The sequence below is a fragment of the Vulpes vulpes genome, chromosome 6, assembly GCF_048418805.1.
Source record: "Vulpes vulpes isolate BD-2025 chromosome 6, VulVul3, whole genome shotgun sequence".
NCBI lineage: Eukaryota > Metazoa > Chordata > Mammalia > Carnivora > Canidae > Vulpes > Vulpes vulpes.
Genome location: NC_132785.1, coordinates 75,548,489 through 75,571,769, shown reverse-complemented (window position 1 = coordinate 75,571,769; position 23,281 = coordinate 75,548,489). Strand labels below are relative to the sequence as shown.

General features: G+C 35.3%; 1 protein-coding gene across 11 annotated transcripts in view; it reads left to right on the top strand.

Annotated features, from left to right (window-relative positions):
- Positions 1–23,281, top strand: part of RALGAPA1 (Ral GTPase activating protein catalytic subunit alpha 1) — a 240,264-nt gene that overhangs the window by 64,544 nt on the left and 152,439 nt on the right. For all 11 annotated transcript variants that reach the window (XM_026019058.2, XM_026019059.2, XM_072761425.1 and 8 more), the window contains exons 11-14: positions 5,514–5,711; positions 15,751–15,888; positions 19,405–19,553; positions 22,788–22,917. In XM_026019058.2, the coding sequence (XP_025874843.1) occupies positions 5,514–5,711; positions 15,751–15,888; positions 19,405–19,553; positions 22,788–22,917 (615 nt within the window). The remainder of the gene's footprint in view (positions 1–5,513; positions 5,712–15,750; positions 15,889–19,404; positions 19,554–22,787; positions 22,918–23,281) is intronic.

Here is a 23,281-nt window from a genome sequence, read left to right as displayed (position 1 = left end):
GGGGCAAAGGTTGGGGGGGAAGTAATGAGATCACTTTTAAACCAGCTGATGGGATGCCTGGGTGGCTCAGTGGTTGAGTGTCTGCCTTTGGCCCAGGGCATGATCCTAGGGTCTTGGGATCGAGTCTGACATTGGGCTCCCTCCATGGATCCCATTCCCCCTGCCTTTGTCTCTGCCTTTCTCTCTCTGCCTCTCATGAATAAATAAATAAAATCTTAAAAAAAAAAAAATAAACCAGCTGACACCTGGTAATCCAAGTGAAGGTGTCTGGTGGGGAGGTGGGATGATGGGTATAAGGTTCTGGGAGAGGGAATTTGGGGTTGGTAAGATTTGGAAGTCACTGGCAAACCTGTTGTACATGAAGCTATAAAAGTGAATGAGGTTGGCCTAAGAAACAGGCCAAAGACAAAGACCTTGTGAGCTCAAGGGGCAGGCAGAAAAAGGGGAGCTGGCAAAAAAGACCAGGGCAGAGGCAGTCAGATTGGAGAGGTGAGCTGGCCTTTTATTAAACTTCTTTTTGAATAATAATAAAAAAATATTTTTGTCTTTTGACTGGAATACTTATATTTATTATAGTTATGGAAATGTTTGGATTTGTCGATACTGTCTTCTTTTGTTCTGTATTTTTTTTTTTTACCATGTCTGTATTTCTTTTGTTTTATTATTGTCTTATTTTTTCCTTTCTTTTTTAATTGATGTTTTCTCATTTTGTATCCTTTTTCTGTCACTTTGTTCAAAAGTTATAATTTATTCCTTTTTCTTTAGTGATAACTACATAAATTTTAACTATATACTTCACTTCCCAAGGTCTAAGTTATTGTTTTTTTGTTTTGTTTTGTTTTTTTTGCCCTTTTCTAATCAGTATTAAGGATCTTGGTACTTTATTACTCTAATTGCCCCCCCCCCCAACTTAACATATTGTTGTTATCAAATAATTCAGTTCTATTTTGCATGTTTGTGTTTTAACCCTAGTATTATTGTTCTGTGCATTCAGTTTTTATTTACATTTAGTTATGTGGTTTATCACTTTCTGTGATTATAGTATCTTTCCTCTCAGTCTTTCATTTAAAATTACTTTCTTCTACTTGAAGTTTATCATTTAGAATTTTATTTTAGTGGATGTTCATTGGTATCTAACACAATTTTTGCCTGTCTGAAAATGTCTTTATTTTTGAGAGACTTTTTCCACTGGATGTAGACTTCTAGATTTGCCAAAATAGGTCCATGGAAACCAAAGTAATTGGTTCCACTCAAAGTGAAAGTCAACTCTATTGCTCTTCATAAAACCTGTCTGAATTTGGATTTCTTAGAGGCTTTTATTTTTGAGTATTTTTTTTCCTGCATTTTGGCTCATCAGTCAGTATGTTTAAGAAGATTAAATTTCTCTTTGAATCTGCTATTTTGTTTTTTTCAGTCAGAGGATCAGTTGGGTTACCTAGTCCATCATACTCTTGGAAACAATTCCCCTCATTGAGTTTTTAATCATGCTCCATATATTTTAATTTTTAAAATTGCACTTGGTGGTTTTTTATATCTGCCTACTCACTTTTTGCAGTGGCTCATTCATTCTTTATTCATATTCATTTTCATTTTCTTAATTATAATATTAAAAATGGGATGCCTGGTTGACTCAGTGGTTGAGTGTCTGCCTTCCGCTCAGGGCATGATCCTGGGGTCTTGGGATCGAGTTCCACATCAGGCTCCCTGCAGAGAATCTGCTTCTCCCTCTGCTAATGTCTCTGCCTCTCTCTGTGTGTCTCTCAGAAATAAATAAATAAAATCTTTAAAATAAAACATTAAAAATGCTCATTTTATATTTTTTATTCCACTAATCCACTAACTTAAGTTTTTTGCAGTTTTGTCCTTTTGTTATTTCTGTTTATTCACGTTTGTTTTGGGTTTTTGTGTTATGGACTTATATTTTTTTGGAATTTTGTGGGAATTACTTTGAAACCTGGGTTGAAAGCTGTGTCCCTCCAGAGAGGAACTGCTATTGACTTCTCCAGGTATTTGGTGTCCTGTCAACCTTAGTTTACAGTATTTATTTATTTAATTTTTAAGTAAGCTCTGTACCCAATGTGGGTCTTGAATTCATGACCCTGAGATCAAGAGTTATGTGTTCTACCAAACCTTGGTTTACTTTAAATTATAATTCTCAGGGATCCCTGGGTGGCACAGCGGTTTAGCGCCTGCCTTTGGCCCAGGGCGTGATCCTGGAGACCCGGGAATCCCACGTCGGGCTCCCGGTGCGTGGAGCCTGCTTCTCCCTCTGCCTGTGTCTCTGCCCTTCTGTCTCTCTGTGTGACTATCGTAAATAAATAAAAATTAAAACTGCCACCTACCAACCCGGAGTGGCCTCCCTCTTTCTTAAAAATCAATCAATCAATCAATCAATCTCAATTTATGATTCTTCCTGCTTTGCAGCACTCAAAAGTCATGTGATGACCAGTGTGAGAATATGAATTTGCAAGAAAGGCTGTTCTTCCCTTGATTCGCATATCCCAAGTCTACTAGTAGACAAGTTTCCTCGTTGATTCTTCTCTGGGGTTGTTTTTTGCCTTCTCCCTCCTGGCCCACCTTTGTATTGAGGTTATAGCCTTCATTGGTGTCAGTTTTACATGTAGGACTGATCTGTGTCTCACCTTTGTACAGGTGGTTATTTAAACCCAACACTCTCTAGGCTGTCCAAGGCAGCAGCCAACAGCTTCATTGTTCATTTTCCTCTCTGGATTAGTACTCACATTTTGTTCTAGACTCAGAATATCCTTACAAACTGAGCCATTCACTTAAAAAGGTATATTGTATTTTTTTAGGTGTTTTATGCAGGAGATATTCCGGGGTATCTTTAAATGATATTGCTGGGAACTCAGGTTTTCTGAGATGTTTTTATTCTGATAATTATTTTTATTACTTATTTTTTAAAGAGGGAGAAAAAGTGTGGTGAGGGGCAGAGGGAGAAGGAGAGAGGGAATCTCAAAATCTCAAGCAAGCTCCAGGCCCAGTGCAGAGCCTGATGAGGAGGGTCCATCATGGACCAAGGGTCCATCCTGCAACCTTTGAGATCGTGACCTGAGGGGTATCTGGGTGGCTCAGTTGATTAGCCGTCTGACTCTTGATTTCAGCTCAAGTCATGATGAATGAATCAAGAAGTTCTGTAAATATTTGGTGAATGAATCAAGAAGTTCTCTAAGTGTTGGGGTACCTGGGTGGCTCACTTGGTTGAGCATCCAACTTTTGATTTCAGCTCAGATATTGATCTCAGGGTCTTGAGATCAAGCCTTATATTGGGCTCTGTGCTGGATGTTGGAGCTTGCTTGGGATATTCTCTCTCCCTCTCCCTTTCCCCCTCCCCCAGCTCTCACAATTTTTCTCTCTCTTTCTCTAAAAAATAAAAAAGACATTCTGTAATTATTGAATTCCAGGTTCTTTATCATTGCTACCTGAGGGCTAACATTTATTTCTAGAAGCTAATAAGTCTTGAGATAATTTGTTAATATAGTTGATGATGTTATTTTCAGGCAAGTATAATGATTGAAGTCTATCTCAGTTGAAGGTATTTAATTGTTATATGTCTTTAAAGTAAAGATATAACTATAAAACATAAATCCCCAAATCATTGAAATGATAAAATTATTCTCCATATTCAATAGAATAGGCATAGATGCACTCCAGGCATTTATCCCTTATAAGTAAACCCAGTGTGCTTTATGTTGTCATGACTTGGAGTGTACAATGAGGAGCTCCCAGGTATTTTGATGTGAGGTAAATATAACACATCAATAGTTTAACCTTTAAGAACACAGATTTTATGTGTGTATATGTATAATTTTATATATAGATATTATATATATATAATTTTTTTTCCTTAAAGTCACTTTAAGGCAGTGGATCACAACTGTGGTCACAGGCTTCTCGGAAGTCTTCAGGACCTTTTCAGGTCCATGAGATCAAAACTATTTTCATGACAGATTTTATGTATTTTTTCTGCACTGTCATATTTTCACAAGTATGGTGAAGTTTTCCAGATACACCTACATATGATGGTGTATTAGATTGGATGCAGAAGCAGGCAGACAACAAAATCCAGCCATCTTTTATTAAGCTAAACATTAAAGATTTTTTGCAAAAATGTAAAGTATTGTTACTCTTATTTTAGAATACCTGTTATTCTTTTTGACATCTATGGAGTAGGGGTTCTGGACCAAAATGCAAACCATTGCTTTAAGAAGACAAAAAATTCCCAGGTCTGCCAAATGCTCACTGTACTTAATTAAATCTTAAGGAATGTGTCCATCACAGTCTGAGTTGGTTAATTATAAAAGAATATTAAAAATACCAGAGACCAGCTTGTTTGGTTTAAATGTTTTGTAACTGTTTTTCACTGAAGAAGGTGGCATAGCTCCTGGTAAATCATATACCATTGGCGAACCCACTTGTTAGAAATCTGTATCAGATTTTCTTTTAATCTTTTTTTTTTAATTTTTTTTTATTATTATTTATGATAGTCATACAGAGAGAGAGAGAGAGAGAGAGAGGCAGAGACACAGGCAAAGGGAGAAGCAGGCTCCATGCACCGGGAGCCTGACGTGGGATTCGATCCCGGGTCTCCAGGATCGCGCCCTGGGCCAAAGGCAGGCACCAAACCGCTGCGCCACCCAGGGATCCCTGTATCAGATTTTCTTAAGCTAATACCATTAATATTTGATTTTTCTGTCTCCTGTTATTTTGATTCCTTCTCCACATACTTTTTGGTTGTATAATAGTTTTATGGTCATAGAATCAGAACTGGAGATGACCTCGTCTACAAACAGAAAATTTGCTGAGTATATAGATGCAGAAATATTTTTTGAATGATATCTTAGCTTATTTTCAGTTAATATTGATGTCTAGTGGTGCTTCTTCATAAGGATAAGGTGTTAATGTATGGATTTGAATGTTCTGGTTTCTATGACAGTTATTTCTCATCGTAAATGTATAATTTGGCACTCTGGTTTTTATGTATCAATTTTTTTTAGCCATGGCTAATACCAGTTTCTTTAAGATGCATATTTAGTGTATTGGCAAAATCAGACTTTGGGGCTTATAAGGACAAAGGTTATATACACTCTGGTCTTTAGTAAATTCATCAAGCCACCTGGGATGTTGTATGACAATTTGTGCATTAATATCTTAGTCCTGGAGATCACTAATATTTTCTAAATGATTAAATTTTGTTTTAGATCAGCTTTAGGTCCACAGCAAAGGTGAGGAGAAACTGCAGAGGGTTCCCGTGCTAATTTTAAAAAGCTCATTTTTAATATTTGAGAATAGAATTTCTTTGAGATTTTTTTTTCTTATACCTTGAACCTTTTAAAGGAGGGCTAAGTTGTTATGATTATAAATATTCTGGCAATGAATTGGTTGACTTTAATTCTTTAAAAATCATTTATATCATTTTATAAGAAGATAAAAATGTGTTAGTGGTTTGTGACAAAGTAAAATGTATCATATGTGTTCTCTTTTTTTTGCACTAGGCATTTTTATTGCCAATTTGTGAAGCAGCAGCTATGAGAAAAGTGGTAAAAGTATATCAAGAATGGATTCAGCAAGAAGAAAAACCTTTGTTTATGCAAGAACCTGAAGAAATTGTGATCTCTTCTTCAGACTTACCTTGTATTGATAGTGTCACAGACCATGTTATTTCAATGGAAGAAGGAGAAAAGAGAGAAGAGGTAAACTGATAAGACTTCAAATATTTTAGTATAAGTTTAATATATTAGATTTTCACAAAAGTATAATAACATGTTGACATAAATACTTACTTTTTAGTATATTTGCAACTTAGGTGAAATAGCAGTTACCACAGTACTCTGCCCCAAAGCTTTTTGATGTTACAACGTTAAAAATTAATAATGAGATCAGTATCCTGGTTCTTTAATCCATCGTATAGATCACAATTAAATGCCATTTTAAAAGGTGTGATATTTGAGACTGTAGGAGGATGGCTGGGTCCTGAGCTCACTTCTTCCCATGGACACACCAAGATTGTAACTACATAAGAAAGAAGTCATACTAAGAAAGATCTAAAGACTAGGAGACCAGCTCGTGCACAACTAAAGATAAAAAGAAAGCCACAGGGTGCCTGGCTGGTTCAGTTGGTGGAGCATGTGACCCTAAATCTCGAGGTTGTGAGTTCAGATATCATGTTGGACGTAGAGATTACCTTGAAAAAAAAAGAAAAGAAAAAGCCACCTTGAGAAGGCAGAGATGTGGTCAGGTTGGGAACCAAAACCCCTAGTCTGGTGGCCCACAAGTGGTTTGGTATCACAGGCATAGAGATACTCCCTAAAGAGCAAGGAGATTAACCACCATGTCATTCACCCCCACCCTGGAGATCTGCACAGGAAAAATGAGGCCCTCGCAACATCTGACTTTGAAAATCAGCAGAGCTTAACTTTACGATATTTGAAAATCATTGGGGCTAAAATCTGGGATAGCCAGGGGTCTATAGGAAACTGAGATAATGCTCCTGAAGGTCCCACACATAGTCTCACTTACTCTGAGACCCAGCACAGTAGCAGCAGTTTGCAGAGCACTTGAGACATACATAAAGGATATATTTTTTTAATTTTTTTTAAAGATTTTATTTATTCATGAGACACAGAGAGAGAAAGAGGCAGAGATAGGCAGAGGGAGAAATAGGCTCCCTGTGGGGAACCTGATATGTGACTCAATCCCAGGACCCCACGATCACGACCTGAGCTGAAGGCAGACGCTCAACCACTGAGCCATCCAGGTGCCCCCATAAAGGATATTTATTAACTGATTTTAGAGCATATGCTGGAGGGGCAGGGTTCTGTAGGAACTTTTCTTTGGACATGGAAATACTAGTGGGCACCATTTTCTTGCCCTCATTTAGCCTAGGTAGTTTAATGCTGTGGGCTGTAGTTCTGACATTCTCTACCTACCTTGCTAGCATCAGTCTTCCCACCCGGGTATTCTCCTTCAAAATCAACCCACTCCTCCAGCAGACCTTCTCTTAAACTGCTCCCGCCCTGCCACATGCACTGGGTGGCCTTTGCTGGGAGTGGTGTACCTCCAAAGTGACTCCTGCACTGGGGGACTGGTCCTGTCCACCAGCAACCCACAACATCATGGTTGGGCTTTACAGCCCGCTGCACCAGGGTTTACCTCCTCCCACCAGTGCACCCATAGTAGTCCTGGTTAGGCATTGCAACTAGTTGGCCTGGGGGCCAGCCTGCCTACCAGAATGCCCAAACATCAGAGCTCATTCAACAACACAAGGATGCATGCTGCACATACAGAGGGCACCTAGTTTTAGTGACTGTGGGAGGAGGGAATTGTACTTCTGGACCCCACTGAACACCTTCCACATAAGGTTATTACCTTTGAGACTAGGAGATGTAGGTGACCTACTATCTAATACTTGGAAACAAACACAGAGAGTCAGACAAAATGAGGAGACAGGCATATGATCCAAATGATAAGAGGAAAAAAAAAAACTCAGAAAAATAACTAAATCAAAAGGAGTTACATAATCTACCTGAGTTAAAAGTGATAGTCATAAAAGATGCTCACTGAACTTAGAAGTAGAGTGGATAATTCAGAACTTCTAAGAGAAATTATTTTAAAAAAATGATATCTGAAAAATACAATAATTCAAATGAAAAATATACCAGAGGGAATCAACAGCCTGGGAAAGGATGCAAAAGAATGGATCAGTGACCTGGAAGACAGAATAGTGGAAATCATCCAAGCCAAGCAGCAAAAGGAAAAAAACAAAATTATGTAAGACAGGGTGAGGGACTTCTGGGGCAACATCAAAAGTATTAACATTTGCTATATACGAGTCCCAGAAGAAGGGAGTGAGGAAGGGGCAGAAAACTTATTTGAAGGAATAACAGCTGAGAACTTTCCTAAACTGAGGACAGAAATAGATATCCAGGTTCAGGAAGCATAGATAGCCCCAAATAAGATGAACCTAAAGATGTCTACACCAAGACGCATAATTAAAATGTCAGAAGTTACAAAGAATTTTAAGAGCAACAAAAGAAAAGCAACTAACATACAAGGGAACATCTGTAAGACTCTCGACTGAGTCTTCAGCAGAAACTTTGCAGGCCAGAGGGAGTGGCTTGATGTATTTAATGTGCTCAAAGGAAGAAAACCTACAACCAAGAATACCCAGCAAGGTTATAATTCAGAACTAGAGAGAATTTCCCAAACAAAAATTAGAGGCATTCATCACCACTGCACCAGCCTTAATAGGAAATGTTAAAGTGACTTCTTTATGCAGAAAAGAAAAAGCCGTAACTAGAAGCAAAAATAAAATTATAAAAGAAAACATTTTATTGGTGTTAGAGGGTAGGGGAGGTACAATAAAGTATTCCCTGAGCTGAGAAGACCCTTTGAGACTGGAAATCAAAGAAGGCAACTCGATATAGTTTACAGAGTTTTATTCAGGGTAACTTACTGATGAGATAGATGATCAGGCACATGATGATCCAGGTGCTGTACAGCTATATCCTCCACAAAGTCTAGACTTAGTTCACAGATTTTATAGGGCAAGAGATATTCAGAAGGGCATTATTACGTGATCACAGAGTTCACATGTACCTAATTGACAGCTAACCTTTAATTAGATCTTGTGGAAGGCTAAAGACTGCATCATCTTTAATGGATTCACAGGTGGCCAAAGCAAGCTTCTCCCACCCCAGCCTTGGCAGGCATTTCTAAAGTATGTATATTAATCTCCAAGGGCCTGGGACATACAGCCCCACGAGAGGTCATCAAGCAAAAATGAACAAGAAGGAGGGCCAACAGTGGAGTCACTGTTTTTAGCACTCCTACAACTTGTAAAAGCAAACATATAATGAAGGTTGTAGGTCAGTCACTTATAAAGCTAGCATGAAGATTAAAAGAAAAAAGTAATAATCAACTATATTTACAATAACTATGTAAGGGATACACAAAGTAAAAACATGTAAAATATGGTGTCAAATGCATTATACATGACAAGAGAGAGGTAAAAATATAGTACTTTTAGAATGTGTTTGAACTTAAGTGACCATCAACTTAAAATAGGTGGCTAATACATAGGGTTTTATACATGAACCCTATGGCAACCACAAACAACCTGTAACAGATACGCAGAAAATAAGGGAATCCAAGCACAACACTGAAGACAATCATCAAATCATAAGAGAAGACGGCAAGAAAGAAAAAAGGAACAGAGAAGAACTACCAAAACAGCTAGAAAACAATGAACAAAAGGCAATAACTACATACCTATCAATAATTAATGTACATGGGCTAAATATTCAATCAAAAGTCATAAAGTAACTGAATAGATTTTAAAAAGACCCATCTGTATGCTGCCTACACGACACATACAGACTGAAAGTGATGAGATAGAAAAAAAACCTCTATGCAAATAGAAATGATCAATAAAGCTGGGGTAGTAGTACTTATGTCAGACACAATAAACTTTAAAACAAAGACTGTAAAAGAAGGGCATTACATAATGATGAAAGGAGCAGTCCAGCAAAAGAATATATTTATAAATATAGATGCATCCAGCATAGGAGCATCTTAATATATAAAGCAGATAGTAACAGACAAAAGGAGAAATTACAGTAATACAATAATAATAGTGAATTTTAACACCTCATTAAATCAGTGGCTAGATTGTCCAGATAGAAAATGAAAAGGAATAGTGGCTTTGAATGAGATATTAAATCAGATGGACTTAAATATGTACAGAACATTCCATCTGAAACAGCAGAATACACATTTTTTTTTTTTTTTTTATAAGTGCACATGGAACATTCTGTAAGACAGGTTGCCTGTTAGGCCACAAAACAAGTCTCAGTAAATTTAAGAAGATGGAAATCATATCAAGCATCTTTTCCAACCAGAATATATGAAACTAGAGATTAGAAGGAAAAAAATTGGAAAAAATACAAAGACATGGAGACTAAACAACATGCTACTAAATAAGCAGTGGGTCAACAAAGAAATAAAAAAATACCTTGAGGAAAAAAAATACCTTGAGATAAATAAAAATGGCTGACATCATAGTCAATGGTGAAAAACTGAGAACTTTAAGTTCAGGAACAAGACAAAAATACCTATTCTTACCACTTTTATTCAACATAGCATTGGAAATCCTAGCCACAGCAATCAGACAAGAAAAAGAAATAAAAGGCATCCAAATTAAGGAAGAAGTAAAACTCATTATTTGCAAATAACGTAGTATTATACGTAGGAAGCACTGTTAAAAATCTGTCAAAACTAATAAATTCAAGAGAGTCACAGGACACAATATACTGAAATCTGTGGCATTTTAATACATTAATAACAGTAACAGAGAAATTAAGAAAACAGTTCCATTTACAATTGTACCAAAAGAATAAAATACCTAGAAATAAATTTAACCAATGAAGTGAAAGACCTCTACAGTGAAAACCTTAAGACATTGATGAAAAAAACTGACGAAGACACAATAGAAAGATAAATACCAAGCTCATGGATTGGAAGAGTTAACATTGTTAAAATGTCCATTCTTTCCAATGCAGTCTACAGATTCAGTGCAATCCCTATCAAAATACCAATAGCAGTTTTCACCAAACCAGAGTCAATAACTCTAAATTTGTATGGAACCACAAAATAGTCTGAATAGCCAAAGCAATCTTGAGAAGAACAAAATTGGAGGTATCACACACTTCCTTATTTCAGACTATATTATAAAGTTGTAGTAATCAAAACAGTATGGTACTGACACAAAAAGAGCCACATAGATCAGTGGAACAGGACAGAGAGCCCAAAAATAAACTCACAGTTATTTGATCAGTAAATCTATGACAAAGGTGGCAAAAATATATAATGAAGTAAAGACTATTTCTTCAGTAAGTGGTGTGGGAAAATTGGACAGCTACAAGCAAAAGAATGAAAGTGCACTACCTTCTTAACAGTATACACAAAAATAAACTCAAAATGGATTAAAGACTTAAGTGTAAGACCTGAAACCATTAAACTCCTGAAAGAAAACCTAGGCATTAAGCTCTTTGATGTTTGTCTTAGTAATATGTTTTTGAATTTGCCTCCTCAAGCAAGGACAACAAAAACAAACAGTTGGGACTACATCAAACTGAAAAGCTTTTGCATAACAAAGGAAATCATCAGCAAAACAAAAATGCAGCCTACTGATTGGCAGAATGTATTTGCAAATGATATATCCAATAAGGAGTTTATATCCAAAATACATAAAGAACTCTACAACTCTACACCAACAAAACAAACAATCTGATTAAAAAATGAACAGAGAATCAGAATAGACTTTTTTCAAAAATGCAAACAGGGCCAACAGATACATGAAAAGATGCTCAAGATCGCTAATCACCAGGGAAATTGCAAATGAAAACTACAATGAAGGGGGGCACCTGGGTGGCTCAGTGGTTGAGCATCTGCCTTTGGCTGAGATCATGTCCTGGGGTTGAGTCCTGCATTGAGTTCCCTACGGGGAGCCTGTTTTTCCCTCTACTTGTGTATCTGCCTCTGTGTCTTCATGAATAAATAAATCTTTAAAAGAGGGAACCCTGAGTGGCGCAGCGGTTTAGCGCCTGCCTTTGGCCCAGGGCGCGATCCTGGAGACCCGGGATCGAATCCCACGTCGGGCTCCCGGTGCATGGAGCCTGCTTCTCCCTCTGCCTATGTCTCTGCCTCTCTCGCTCTGTGTGTGACTATCATAAATAAATAAATAAAAAATTTTAAAAAATCTTTAAAAGAAAAAAAACTATAATGAGACCTCACACCTATCCAGAATGGTAGTATAAAGTTGTAGTAATAGGTGTGAGTCTCACACCTCACACCTATCCAGAATGGTAGTATCAAAAAGCAAGAAAGAATAGTGTTTGTGAGAATGTAGAGAAAAGGTAACTCTATTGTCCTGTTGGTGAATATGCAAATTGGTGCACTATGGAAAACAGTATGGAGATTACCAAAAAAAAATTAAAAATACTATATGATCAGCAATTCTACTTCTGAGTACTTATCTGAATGAAAACACTAATCCAAAAAGATAGTACACTCCTGTGTTCGTTGCAGCATCATTTACAGTAGCCATGATATGGAAACAACAAAATGTCCCATTAGTAGATGAATGAATCTCTCTTTCTTTCTACACACACACACACACGGATATTACTTAGCCCTAAAAAAAAGAACGAAATCTTGCCATTTGTGATAACATGGATGGACTAGAGGGCATTATGTTAAGTGAAGTAAGTCAGGGAAAGAAAAATACCATATGATTTGACTTATATGTAGATTCTAAAAAACAAAACAAATGAAAAAGTAAAATAGGAACAGACTCAGAAATACAGAGAACCTATTGGGAGTTGCCAGAGGGGAGAGAGTTGGGGAGATAAGTGAAATAGGTTAAGGGGATTAAGAGCTACAAACTTCAAATTACAAAATGAAATCACTGAGATATAAAGTATAGCATAGAGAATAGTTAATAGTATTATAACTTTGTAAAGTGATAAGTGGTAATTGCACTTGTCATGATCATTTTGTAATGTATATAAATGTTTAATCACTATGTTGTAAACCTGAAACTGATATTATATTGCATGTCAATCATACTTAAGTAAAATGGTGTAATCTATAAAACTGTGGTACTAGATAAAAATCAGTGTCGTATGTAGTACATATTTCTTAAGGATGATTATCAAACTACAGTTTCCCCTTACCTGTCTTATTCTAATAGTTGGGTACTTAAACTACTAGAATATTCTGGATTCTTTCTTGGAAAGTTTTGCACTATTGCTCATTGCAGCATTAAAAAAATCCTTAATTGTAGAATAAACTGGTCTATGATAAGAAAGGCTGGAGTTTAATCATAGAGGAGAAAGGATGAGGGAAGACAGAGTGGAAGTAAAATTTGGGTGTACCTGGTATCATTCTTTAAGTGTAAATTCTTGTTCTTCAGTTTTTTAATCCTTTTCATAGGCCATATTCTAATCAAAAAGTTGGAGAGTGTGACACTGACGTATATTTTACTAAATCTGGGTAGGAGTGATTTGGTAATTTTTGTTGTTGCTGATTAATCTCATTAGTGGATTAACAGGATATTAATATATGAATGAATAGACCACATTCTGCAGGGATTCAACGAATCAAGATTTACAAATGCATATGTGTAATATGTTGTGGAGCATCCTTCCCTATTTCTAAAAAAATGTAATTAAGAAATGTAACTAAGTGTCACTGAGAAATATAATTGAAGTTAATTAAGTTTACCATGTAAATTATGAAATAATTATAGTCCTATTTTTATGCGTCAATTAGAACATCCAGTTTTTGCATCATTTTAAAAAATAAAGCTGGCAGTTTAAACAATTTACTTTCCCCTGATTTTTATTAAGTTTATAGCCTAATACTGAGCTTACCCTTTGTCATTTACTATCCTTAAATAAAAATGATAGATAAAAAAATAATACATCTACATACCTAATTAAAGAGTGGAAAGGAGGGAGGAAGGAAAGGAGGAAGGTACAGAAGGTTGGTAATGTAGGTGTGTTTTATAAATGTGTTCTTTTGATTACTCAAATACTGAAACTAGTTTTGTTATTAGAGACGTGAGTTTTCAGGATGCCAACAACTTTTGCTAAAGGCATGAACAACAAAAAAAGATATATAATAAGAAAAAAAGATATGTAATCAGTCACTGATATATATTTCTGATAAATTTAATATATAAAAATGTTTTAAAATTTGGTTTTAATTATAAAATGGAGTTAAGTTATAGATTCAGATAATTATAAATGTGGCTTTTTATTCACTAAGTGTCTATGGGACATTTCAAAGACCTGGAATACAAGACAGTTTGTATGTGTGCAGACTCTCATTTATCTTGTAGTATGTTTAGCATTTCCTGGCTCACCCCATTAAATCCCTAAGGTATTCTCAATTTTTGTGAAAACAAAGCACTTTGAGAGTGCCCTGTAAAAATATGGTAATGTCCACTTAGAGAACCAGTGTTTGAAATGGAAACATGAAAGGATATCTTTTCTACCTTCACATAACTTATAGTTTAGCAAGAAAACAAAGATGCAAAATAAGTATTACGGAAGAATATTGTTAGGATCTTAGAGTGTGAAAGACAGAATACCTAACTCTGTTGAGGCTTAGGGAAGTCTTCATGGAGGAGGTAGTGTAATACAAAGTGCAGGTAAATGGGAAAGGAACCACACAGTGTGAATAGCATCTACAAAGATGTGAGAGACCCTAAATTATTTATTTTATATGGCTCTATTTAAGAGGAGGTGGGAGGGAGTGCTAGGAAATAAGAGATAGGCAAGAACTAGACTCTGTTCAGAAACTTATATGCCATTGTAGTTAACGGTGATTACATTCTAGATAAATACTGGAAAGTCTTTGAAGGATTGTGAATAGAAGAATGGTACAGATAGTTACATATTTTGGAAGATCATATCAAGCCCAGAATGGAAGATAGATTGGAAGCCAGCCTTGAAGCAAGATGACTAGTTAGGAATTATTAGCAATGTTTGAAGGGAGAGAAGTATCCAGGACAGTGGAAATAGAAGGAAGAAGACAGGTAAGAGCTGCTTTGATGGTAAAATCAATATACCTTGAAGATTAGTTGGGTGAGAGAAATGAGTTGGGAAGTGTCCGAAGTTTGTTTCTCTTGCAACATGGTAGCTGCCATTCATAGATGAATAGAATTTTTTAAAATGCAAGTTTGGTAGTGGTGACTGTGGTGGCCAGAGGGGTTGGTAAGAATGGATAGGACTTGGTTATAATAAGCTTAACTTTTAAATATTTTGAGTTGGATATGTTTTTGGGTCATTCAGATAGAAATGTTCAGAAGATCTCCAATCATAGGAGTATGAGACTTAAGAGTATAATATACTGTGGTATATTATATTGGCTTGAGATAGAGCTGATTTCAGTACTTTGGTAAATAGCAGAGTAGTTTGTCTTAGACTAAATCTCCTGCATATTGCAATTATAACCTCTAGACAAAATATTTTTTTAAAAAACTAGCCAACTATTTGAAAATATTGCTGAGTGACCGAAAGCAGAAAGAAACTAAAAAAAAAAAAAAAAGGGGGGGGAACAACTCTGGTGAAATGTATGTTTTTGTGGCTTTTCACCTGAGGGAACTCTGTAGTCCATAAGACTTTTAACAGCTAAAACTTAAGCAGAAAGATGCAGTCTTAGTGGTTTGAAGTACCTAATAGTCTTCTTCTCTCTTTGGGTAATAAGAATTTTAATACTTTAAAATAAATCTAAACTATTTTCTGTTGTTTTATTTGTTTGGTTTCTGGCATTCAGTTTAATACAAAATTCATATTTTACAGACTTTTAGGTAACATTAATCTTGTTTTTAAATGTGTAAGTTATATAAGGGAGATTTATTTACATAAGGGAGATTAGATACATAGAAAAATGTCTCTGTATCTAAAATGTTAAAAATTTTATCTGACCCTTTGGATGTTTTAAAATTTTCTTTATATTTTTGTCAATTAGAAGAACCTTTTAAAAAAAAAAAAAAGAATCTTTTTTTTTTTTTAAAGTGAACATACATTGCTTTTCTAATCCAGTGAAATATCTTCTAAGAAGATGCTAAGCAGAAGGACCCGATAATTTCCAGTTTACTTCTTCAGCTTACTCTCTTGTTGCAGCATTTATAATGAAAATTAAAAACTTGATATTTCTCTTTAGGAAAATGGGACTGATATTGTTGATCATGTTCGAAATTCTTCTTGGGCAAAAAATGGCACCTACCAAGATGTTCTTCATAATGCCTCCGAAGAAATCATAGAACAAAACATACGAGCTGGTACCCAGGCAGTTTTGCAGGTGGTTCACTTTTTGGTTATTAAGAAAAAAAATTACAATAAAATCATTAAATATTTTAAATATATGGTTCAGTATTTCATTGTACAGTATAATTTTTTAATAAACTCAACATCCACATTTGTCAGTTTTCATTATAAAATATTAATTTTGTTTTTTCCTTAACTTTAACTTCCTAATAAATATGTATTGGTAAATATTACATATTACTTTTACAGACAAATTTGTGTAAATTGTGTCATGGTGTCCCATCATCTGGTACTTTGTTTTTGCATTAACCGTTATGTTTTTGAGTTGTGTTGATATGTGTTGTTTTCTAGTATTTTATACTTATTTTATGATTATTTACTTATTCATTTTTCTGTTGACTTTTTTAAGTTTCCAGTTTTCCCTATTCTAAATAGTGCTACATTGAATATTCTTACCTATGTACTTCTTTGGCACATGTGGAAGAATTTCCTTAGGATATATACCCAGAACTGGAGTTACTGGGTTGGAGGAGTTGTACATTATCATCCTGACTTTACCAATATTGCCAAATTGTCCTCCAACATAGTTCTAATAATTTACATTTCCTTTAGTAATGTTTGTGAGTTCTCATTTCCTTGTATCTTTCCCTTTTACTTAGAGTCCATTTTAATTTTTGCTGCCCCATGTATATGAAATGTTTTCATTTTTTTTAGTTTGGGTTTCCTAGTTTTAATTTGCTTTTTCTTCATCAGTACTGAAATTGAGTATCTTTTTATGAATTGCTTATTCTATTCATATGCTTTTCCTATATTCTGTTGGGTTGTCTTTTTCTTGATTTTTAGGACTTCATTACAGTTATTCATTTTTTAAAATCGGACTGTTCCTGTTAAGGCCACATGTGACCTCCACGTTGTTAAATCAGATGTACACTTTTTTCTTGTATTTAAGAGAGAGAGAGCATGTGCAAGTAGAGGGAGGAGGGGCAGAGGGAGAAAAAAAGAGAATCTTAAGCAGGCTCCACGCTCAGCATGGAGTGTGACACTGGGCCTGACTGATCTCATGATCCTGAGATCATGACCTGAGCCAAAATCAAGAGTCAGATGCTTAACAGACTGAGCCACCCAGGTGCTCCAAATGTACATTTTTCAATCTTAATGGAGTTGACAGGAGCGTTTTATAGAATAGAATATTTCCTCCCTATTGAAACTCTTCTTTACTTGGCCTTCAGAATAGCTTCCCTCCTGCTTTTCTCCTGACTCAGTGGCCACCTCTCAGAATCTTTTTACTGATTTTTTTTATGTCCCTGATCATTTCATTGTTAAAGTGCCCAAAATCAGTTTTTTGATCTATTTTCTACTTACTCTCTGGCTCATCTCATTAATTCCTCTGGCTTTCAATGTCATCTATATGGTGGATCATCGACAATTTTATTTCTAGTCTGAGACCTCCTGTCTGAACTCTAGTAGTTGTCGTGTTTTGTTTTGTTTTGTTTTGTTTTTTAAGATTTTATTCCTTTGAGAGGGAGAAGTAGACTCCCTACTGTGCAGGGAACCCAACATATCCTGAGCTAAAGTCAGACACTTAACTGATTGAGCCACCCAGGCACCCCTGAGTCTTAAACTCAATTATTCAAATGCCAAGTTAGCATCTTCACTTGGATATCACACTTCACATCTCAAACTTGACATGTCTGAAACTAGCCTTAAACATGCTCTTACTACAGTTTTCCTTGTTTCATTTATAACACCTGTTTTCCAGATTTTCAAGCCATTTTGGTTGCTTTTATTTTTTATTTTTATTATTTTAAAGACATACTGATTTAGAGAATGCACAAGAGCAAGCAAGGGGGAGGGGCAGAGGGAGACAGAAATCCAAGCAGACTCTGTACTGAACGCAGAGCCCAACACAGGGCTCTATCTCATGACCTGATTCAAAACCAAGGGGCAGATGCTGAAGTGACTGGGCCACCCAGGTACCCCTCCCCCATCTTATTTTATATTGTACATCTAATTTATAACACGTCCTGGTCATCATCATCATGTATGCAGAATCTATTCAGCATTTATACCACCTCTTATGTCCAGGCCTCCATGATCTTTCATCTGGATTATTGCAATAAACTCCTAATTAGTATCCTTGCTTCTGCTTTTGCCCACCTATCACCGTGGTGTATTCTCAACACAGTAGCCAGAGGGATCCTATAAAGTGTAAGTCAGATCATAACATTTTTCTGCTCAAAACCCTCCAGTGACTTTGCATTATCACTAAGCATAAAAGCAGAAGTCTTTAATGGTCTATAAGGCTTTAAATCATTGCTCCTCAAGGTGTGGTCCAGACTAGTTCTGGCCTACAAGATAATTTCAAAATTGAGAGAGTTTAAAAACTAAGTCATTTAATATTCCTTGATTTTGATGAATTTTGTTTATATTTTTGTATGTCTTCATTTTCCTTTCCTTATTCATTTTTATCCTGTTTTACAATAGGATTGGTCTGCAAAGTTTAGGGAGAAAACATACTCTTTCACCACTGGCAGTGAGGCAGTCTGCCTCACATGCTCTGGTTATGTTTCTCAACATCATTTCCCAACTGCTTCCCCACTTTAGCACTCCTTGCTGTTCCTCAAACATGCTATGTAGGCTTTCACCTCAGGTCCTTTAAACTTGCTTTTTACTTTTTTGGAATAATTTCCTCCCAAATTGCTCATAATTATGTCCTTGTTTTATTTCTAATTATTGTTTTATTTATGCCTCATGTTTTTCTTGATCAGTGTTGGCTAGAATTACAGATTTATCTCTTTCAGTATTCTAAAGTTAGCATAATATTCTTTTCTCTCATGATTTTACAACTATGTTTTATTATGTAGTTCATCCAGGGATTTATATCAGGATTATGGGTATAGAAGATGTAAATGTCCTAGGTTCACAGTAAATGAAATGTTCTGTACCTCCAAGGTATTCGAGAACCTTTGTACATACCTGTCACCATTATAATTACTTTCTCTTCAATAACAGAATATAATTAATGATTTGATTATAATTTTTAAATTTTTCTATAATAAAAGATGCATATTAATGGCACCTCAGTAGTACTCTTTCTCTTCATGCAGTTTATTATTACTAAAGCAGATAAATACATAGCCTACAAACATGAAACAGAGGATATTGAACACCTTATTCTGAAAATTCTTCCTGATTTAGGTATCATCTTTTATCCTAAACTCTTTGTGTTTTTATTGTTCCTTTCATTTTATGACAGCAATTATATTAAAGCTCTCAGTTTTAAAAAATTATGTTTTCACTTGGTTTACTTTCCTTGGGTGCCTAGTAATGATTTTATATTTGTCTGGATAAACATAAAAACAAAATGGTTTAATGGGTTTAAATTTCACCTGTCAACCTAGTTGATAGAGATAGGGTCAGAATTAACCTTATATATAGACTTACGCTTTTAAGTTCATTATAGATCACGTAGTGATCAGCATCTAAATTTATTTTTTCTTTGAGAAATTTTAATTTTATAATGATTAGCTAATCATTTCTTTTGTCTTAGGTGTTTATTATAAACTCATCAAACATATTTCTTCTTGAACCTGCAAATGATATTAAAAACCTTCTGGATGAGCACACAGATATGTGCAAACGCATTCTTAACATTTATCGGTTCATGGTTGTACAAGTATCAATGGACAAAAAGACTTGGTAAAAAATATTTATCCTTTATTTTTAATTGTGTATATATAATTATAGTAATTTTCAGAGGAATAGTGTCTGTAAACAGGGCTTGTCACAATATTGTAAAGGCTTCAATTAGTAAATCTTTTTATGTAATAGTTATGATGACAATAGTCTCCACTTTATCTCAGAAGACATCTTTGATCAGCCTTCTTGGATTATTTTTCTAAAGTGGACATGTGATGCCCTCCCCCCACCACTCTCAGGAATGAATACGTGTATGAATAAATGAATTTATGCATGTGTAAATAAAAGAATAAGTAAATGATTGTATGAATGCCTGATTCCTCGATCTGGCATTCAGGGCCATGTACATTGAGGTCCCTGCCTACTTTTCTATCTTTCTCTCAAACCTAAACTTTACCATGCATAATGGGATTTGGCTTTTAGCTTAACAAATTCCTCTTTCTTGCACAGAAAGAGAAACTTTTCTGTTGAATAGCTTATTCTTGCTATCTTTTTCTTTTGTCACAATAGCTATCTTTAGATTCCACCTTCCTTTTCCCACATCATCTTACTTGAATTTCCCCCTCACTGCTTTCATCATGTATTTGTATCTGTTATAGCTCTTTTCAAAATTGACCTAATCCTTAAATTACTTGTATAAATGTCTGTTTACCTCTGAATTGAAAGGCCCTAAAATGTCAAAGTATGTCTGTTGTCTTTGTTTTCCTACATTTCTTTTTTCTTTTCTTTTCTTTTTTTTTTTTTTTTTTTTTTTTTTTTTAAGATTTTACTTATTTATTCATGAAGGACACAGAGAGGTAGAAACACAGGCAGAGGTAAAAGCAGGCTCCATGCAGGGAGCCCGACGTGGGACTTGATCCCGGGACTTCAGGATCATGCCCTGGGCCAAAGGCAGGCGCTAAACCTCTGAGCCACCCAGGGATCCCTATTTCCTACATTTCTTAGCATAGTATTTTATATATTGTATGCTATAAATGTATTTTTTAATGATTTTATTTTATTTATTCATGAGAGACAGAGAGAGAGGCAGAGACCTAGGCAGAGGGAGAAGCAGACTCCATGCAGGGAGCCCGATGTGGGACTTGATCCCAGGACTCCAGGATCACTCCCTGAGCCAAAGGCAGATGCTCAACCACTAAGCCACCCAGGCATCCCTGTATGCTATAAATATTTAATTGAATGGAAAAATAGGCCTTTTGGGAAAAAGAGCAGTTATTCTGTTTTTGTAAAAATTATACATTTTCATTATAAAAACCAAAGAAGAGTTTTAAAAAGAAAATTGAAGTTCCCCCAAAACTCACTCTCTGGAAGTAATCATTGTTTGCCCTTTGGTGAACATATATCTGGTTCCCCAAACCATGCATGTAGTCACATAGTATTATGCCATTTGTATGTACCATAATTTTCTTAACCAGTCCCCTTTTGATGAATGTGTAGTTTATTCATTTTGTTTTTGGGTGGAGGGAAAAAGAGTGATCATCCTTATACATACATAATTTTTCTCCTTTGACTTATTCTTAAAAAATGGAAGTACTTAGTGAAAGAGTATGCCTAATACATGTTTTGCTGCATATGAAAACATGGCTTTACTTTGAAAAAAATCTTTATTAGCATTGATATAATCCCACCAGAAGTAGTTTATTATTAGCTTAATTGGAACACTTTTCTATGCCAGGTATCTTGTTAAGCACTATACATGCATTTTCTATCTTAATCCTTGTAGCACTCCCTCAGGTGGATAACATCTCTATTTTATATGGTGATCCTTAGGTGCAAAGAAATTAGTTCATTTATCTTTGTTGACATAGCTGAGATTTGAATTCGTCCTTCAGACTTCAGAGCCTAGGTTATTATCTAGTAACTGTTCTACTTTGACCATTCTTTTGTTAGTCTCCACTCTCCTTCCTTTTTTTTTTTTTTTAAATGTACTTTACATCAGTGCTGTTGAGCCAGGTTAAAAGTGAGTGGCCTGCTATATGGAACACAATTTTAGAATTTAAAAAAAATTTATAAGTTCCCTTGAGGTCAATTATGAGAGATTAGGCATATATTTACATTGAATTTATGAGTTTTTATGAATTATTATTATGTTACAAAGTGAAAAGTTATAAATGAATGAGTTTTGATTTGACCACAAATCGGCTAAGATTTATTTGGAAAGTCTGTGCTTTATTGCATATGTAATTGATTTCAAAAAGCTTTTCATTTCATACAGCTAAGCCAAAAGCCTAAGATTACAAATGTGGCAGCTTTAATTTTTATCTTATGAATAAGTGCATGTATTTATTTATTAATAAATTCAGGATATTTTTCATTGAGTGATACTTTTCTATTTGATTCTGCGTTCACTTCCCAAAAAATGATGACATCTAGGTCTTGTGATCTCTTGCTGCCTCTGGCACATTTCTCACATGGACTGTTCCACATATTACTATGCCTACAGTGGGTCTGCAGACGAATCAGAGAGAGGGCTGTGATAGGGACTTGGGCTATTAGCCTGGCTGTACACCCAAACTGAAATACCCTTTTTTGCATGTGGTTGAATCAGTTTCCAAATTATTAGGTACAAATAAGCACCTGGTCTTAATAATAAGCATCTAGGAGAAAGAGGCAGAGTAGAACTAATATTAGGATTGTCTTGATTTGGAGTACACAAGGAGAGTACAGAGCTTAAAACTGGCCAAACTTAAAAGAATGGAAAAAGGCAAAAGAGTGGTTGATGGTCCTTGATTACCTGTCAGGATCATTGTGACCTATTAATCTTAAAAATCTTACAGTTTTTGAAATTTCATCTGGTATACTTCTGGATCTGTGCTTGTTCTCCATATTATAAAGATGGATTAGATGTATAGGCATCATGGTAGAACTATATTGTATAGATAGAAGAAATGTTCTTCAAACAGCTTCCTAAGGTTACTACTTGATTTTGGGGGTTGGGTCGGGGGATTGGAGCAGTCTCCACATTCTCACCTGCCATGTCATCAGCTTTTGCATAAATTTTTAATTGATGAGAGGGTTTTGTAACTGAAAAATGGTTTAAAAATGGCTGGTATAGTTTATAAAATGGAATTTTAAATTTTAATATTTAAAGAATTCTAAAAATTTGAAAGACATTTGCTACTTGACTTATTGAAAGATAATATATTTTATAACAAATATTAATTTTAAAGTTATTCATTAACCAAAAACAAACCTATGTAAGAAGGAAACATTAATTAATTTTTTTACTTTAAGGGAACAGATGCTGCTTGTGTTGCTCAGAGTCACGGAGTCTGTACTGAAGATGCCATCACAAGCTTTTCTACAGTTCCAGGGGAAAAAAAATATGACCTTGGCAGGTCGACTTGCAGGACCACTTTTCCAGGCAATAAAAACAAACAAATAAATAAATAAATAGATAAAATGGATGGATAGATATGTATTTTTATAAGATTCACTGGGCCCTGAACCTGTTACTTGGGGAAAAAGCTTTAAAATAAAGATTGTTTCATATTAAAGGATCTTTTGTAGAACTAAATTAAAAGTTGCTTATCTATAGGCTATTTGCCATACATAGAAACTCGCAACCTAGTATGAGTGGAGGAAATACCAGGTCTGTGAAAAAAGCATTGAAACAAGCTGACGATATTTAACTTTTTCTCTTATGTGGCATACTTACATGATCTCAGAAAGCTGCCAGAGAGTTTCATGAGTAATGAATGGTCTGATTGTTTGCTTTATGAGTTTCC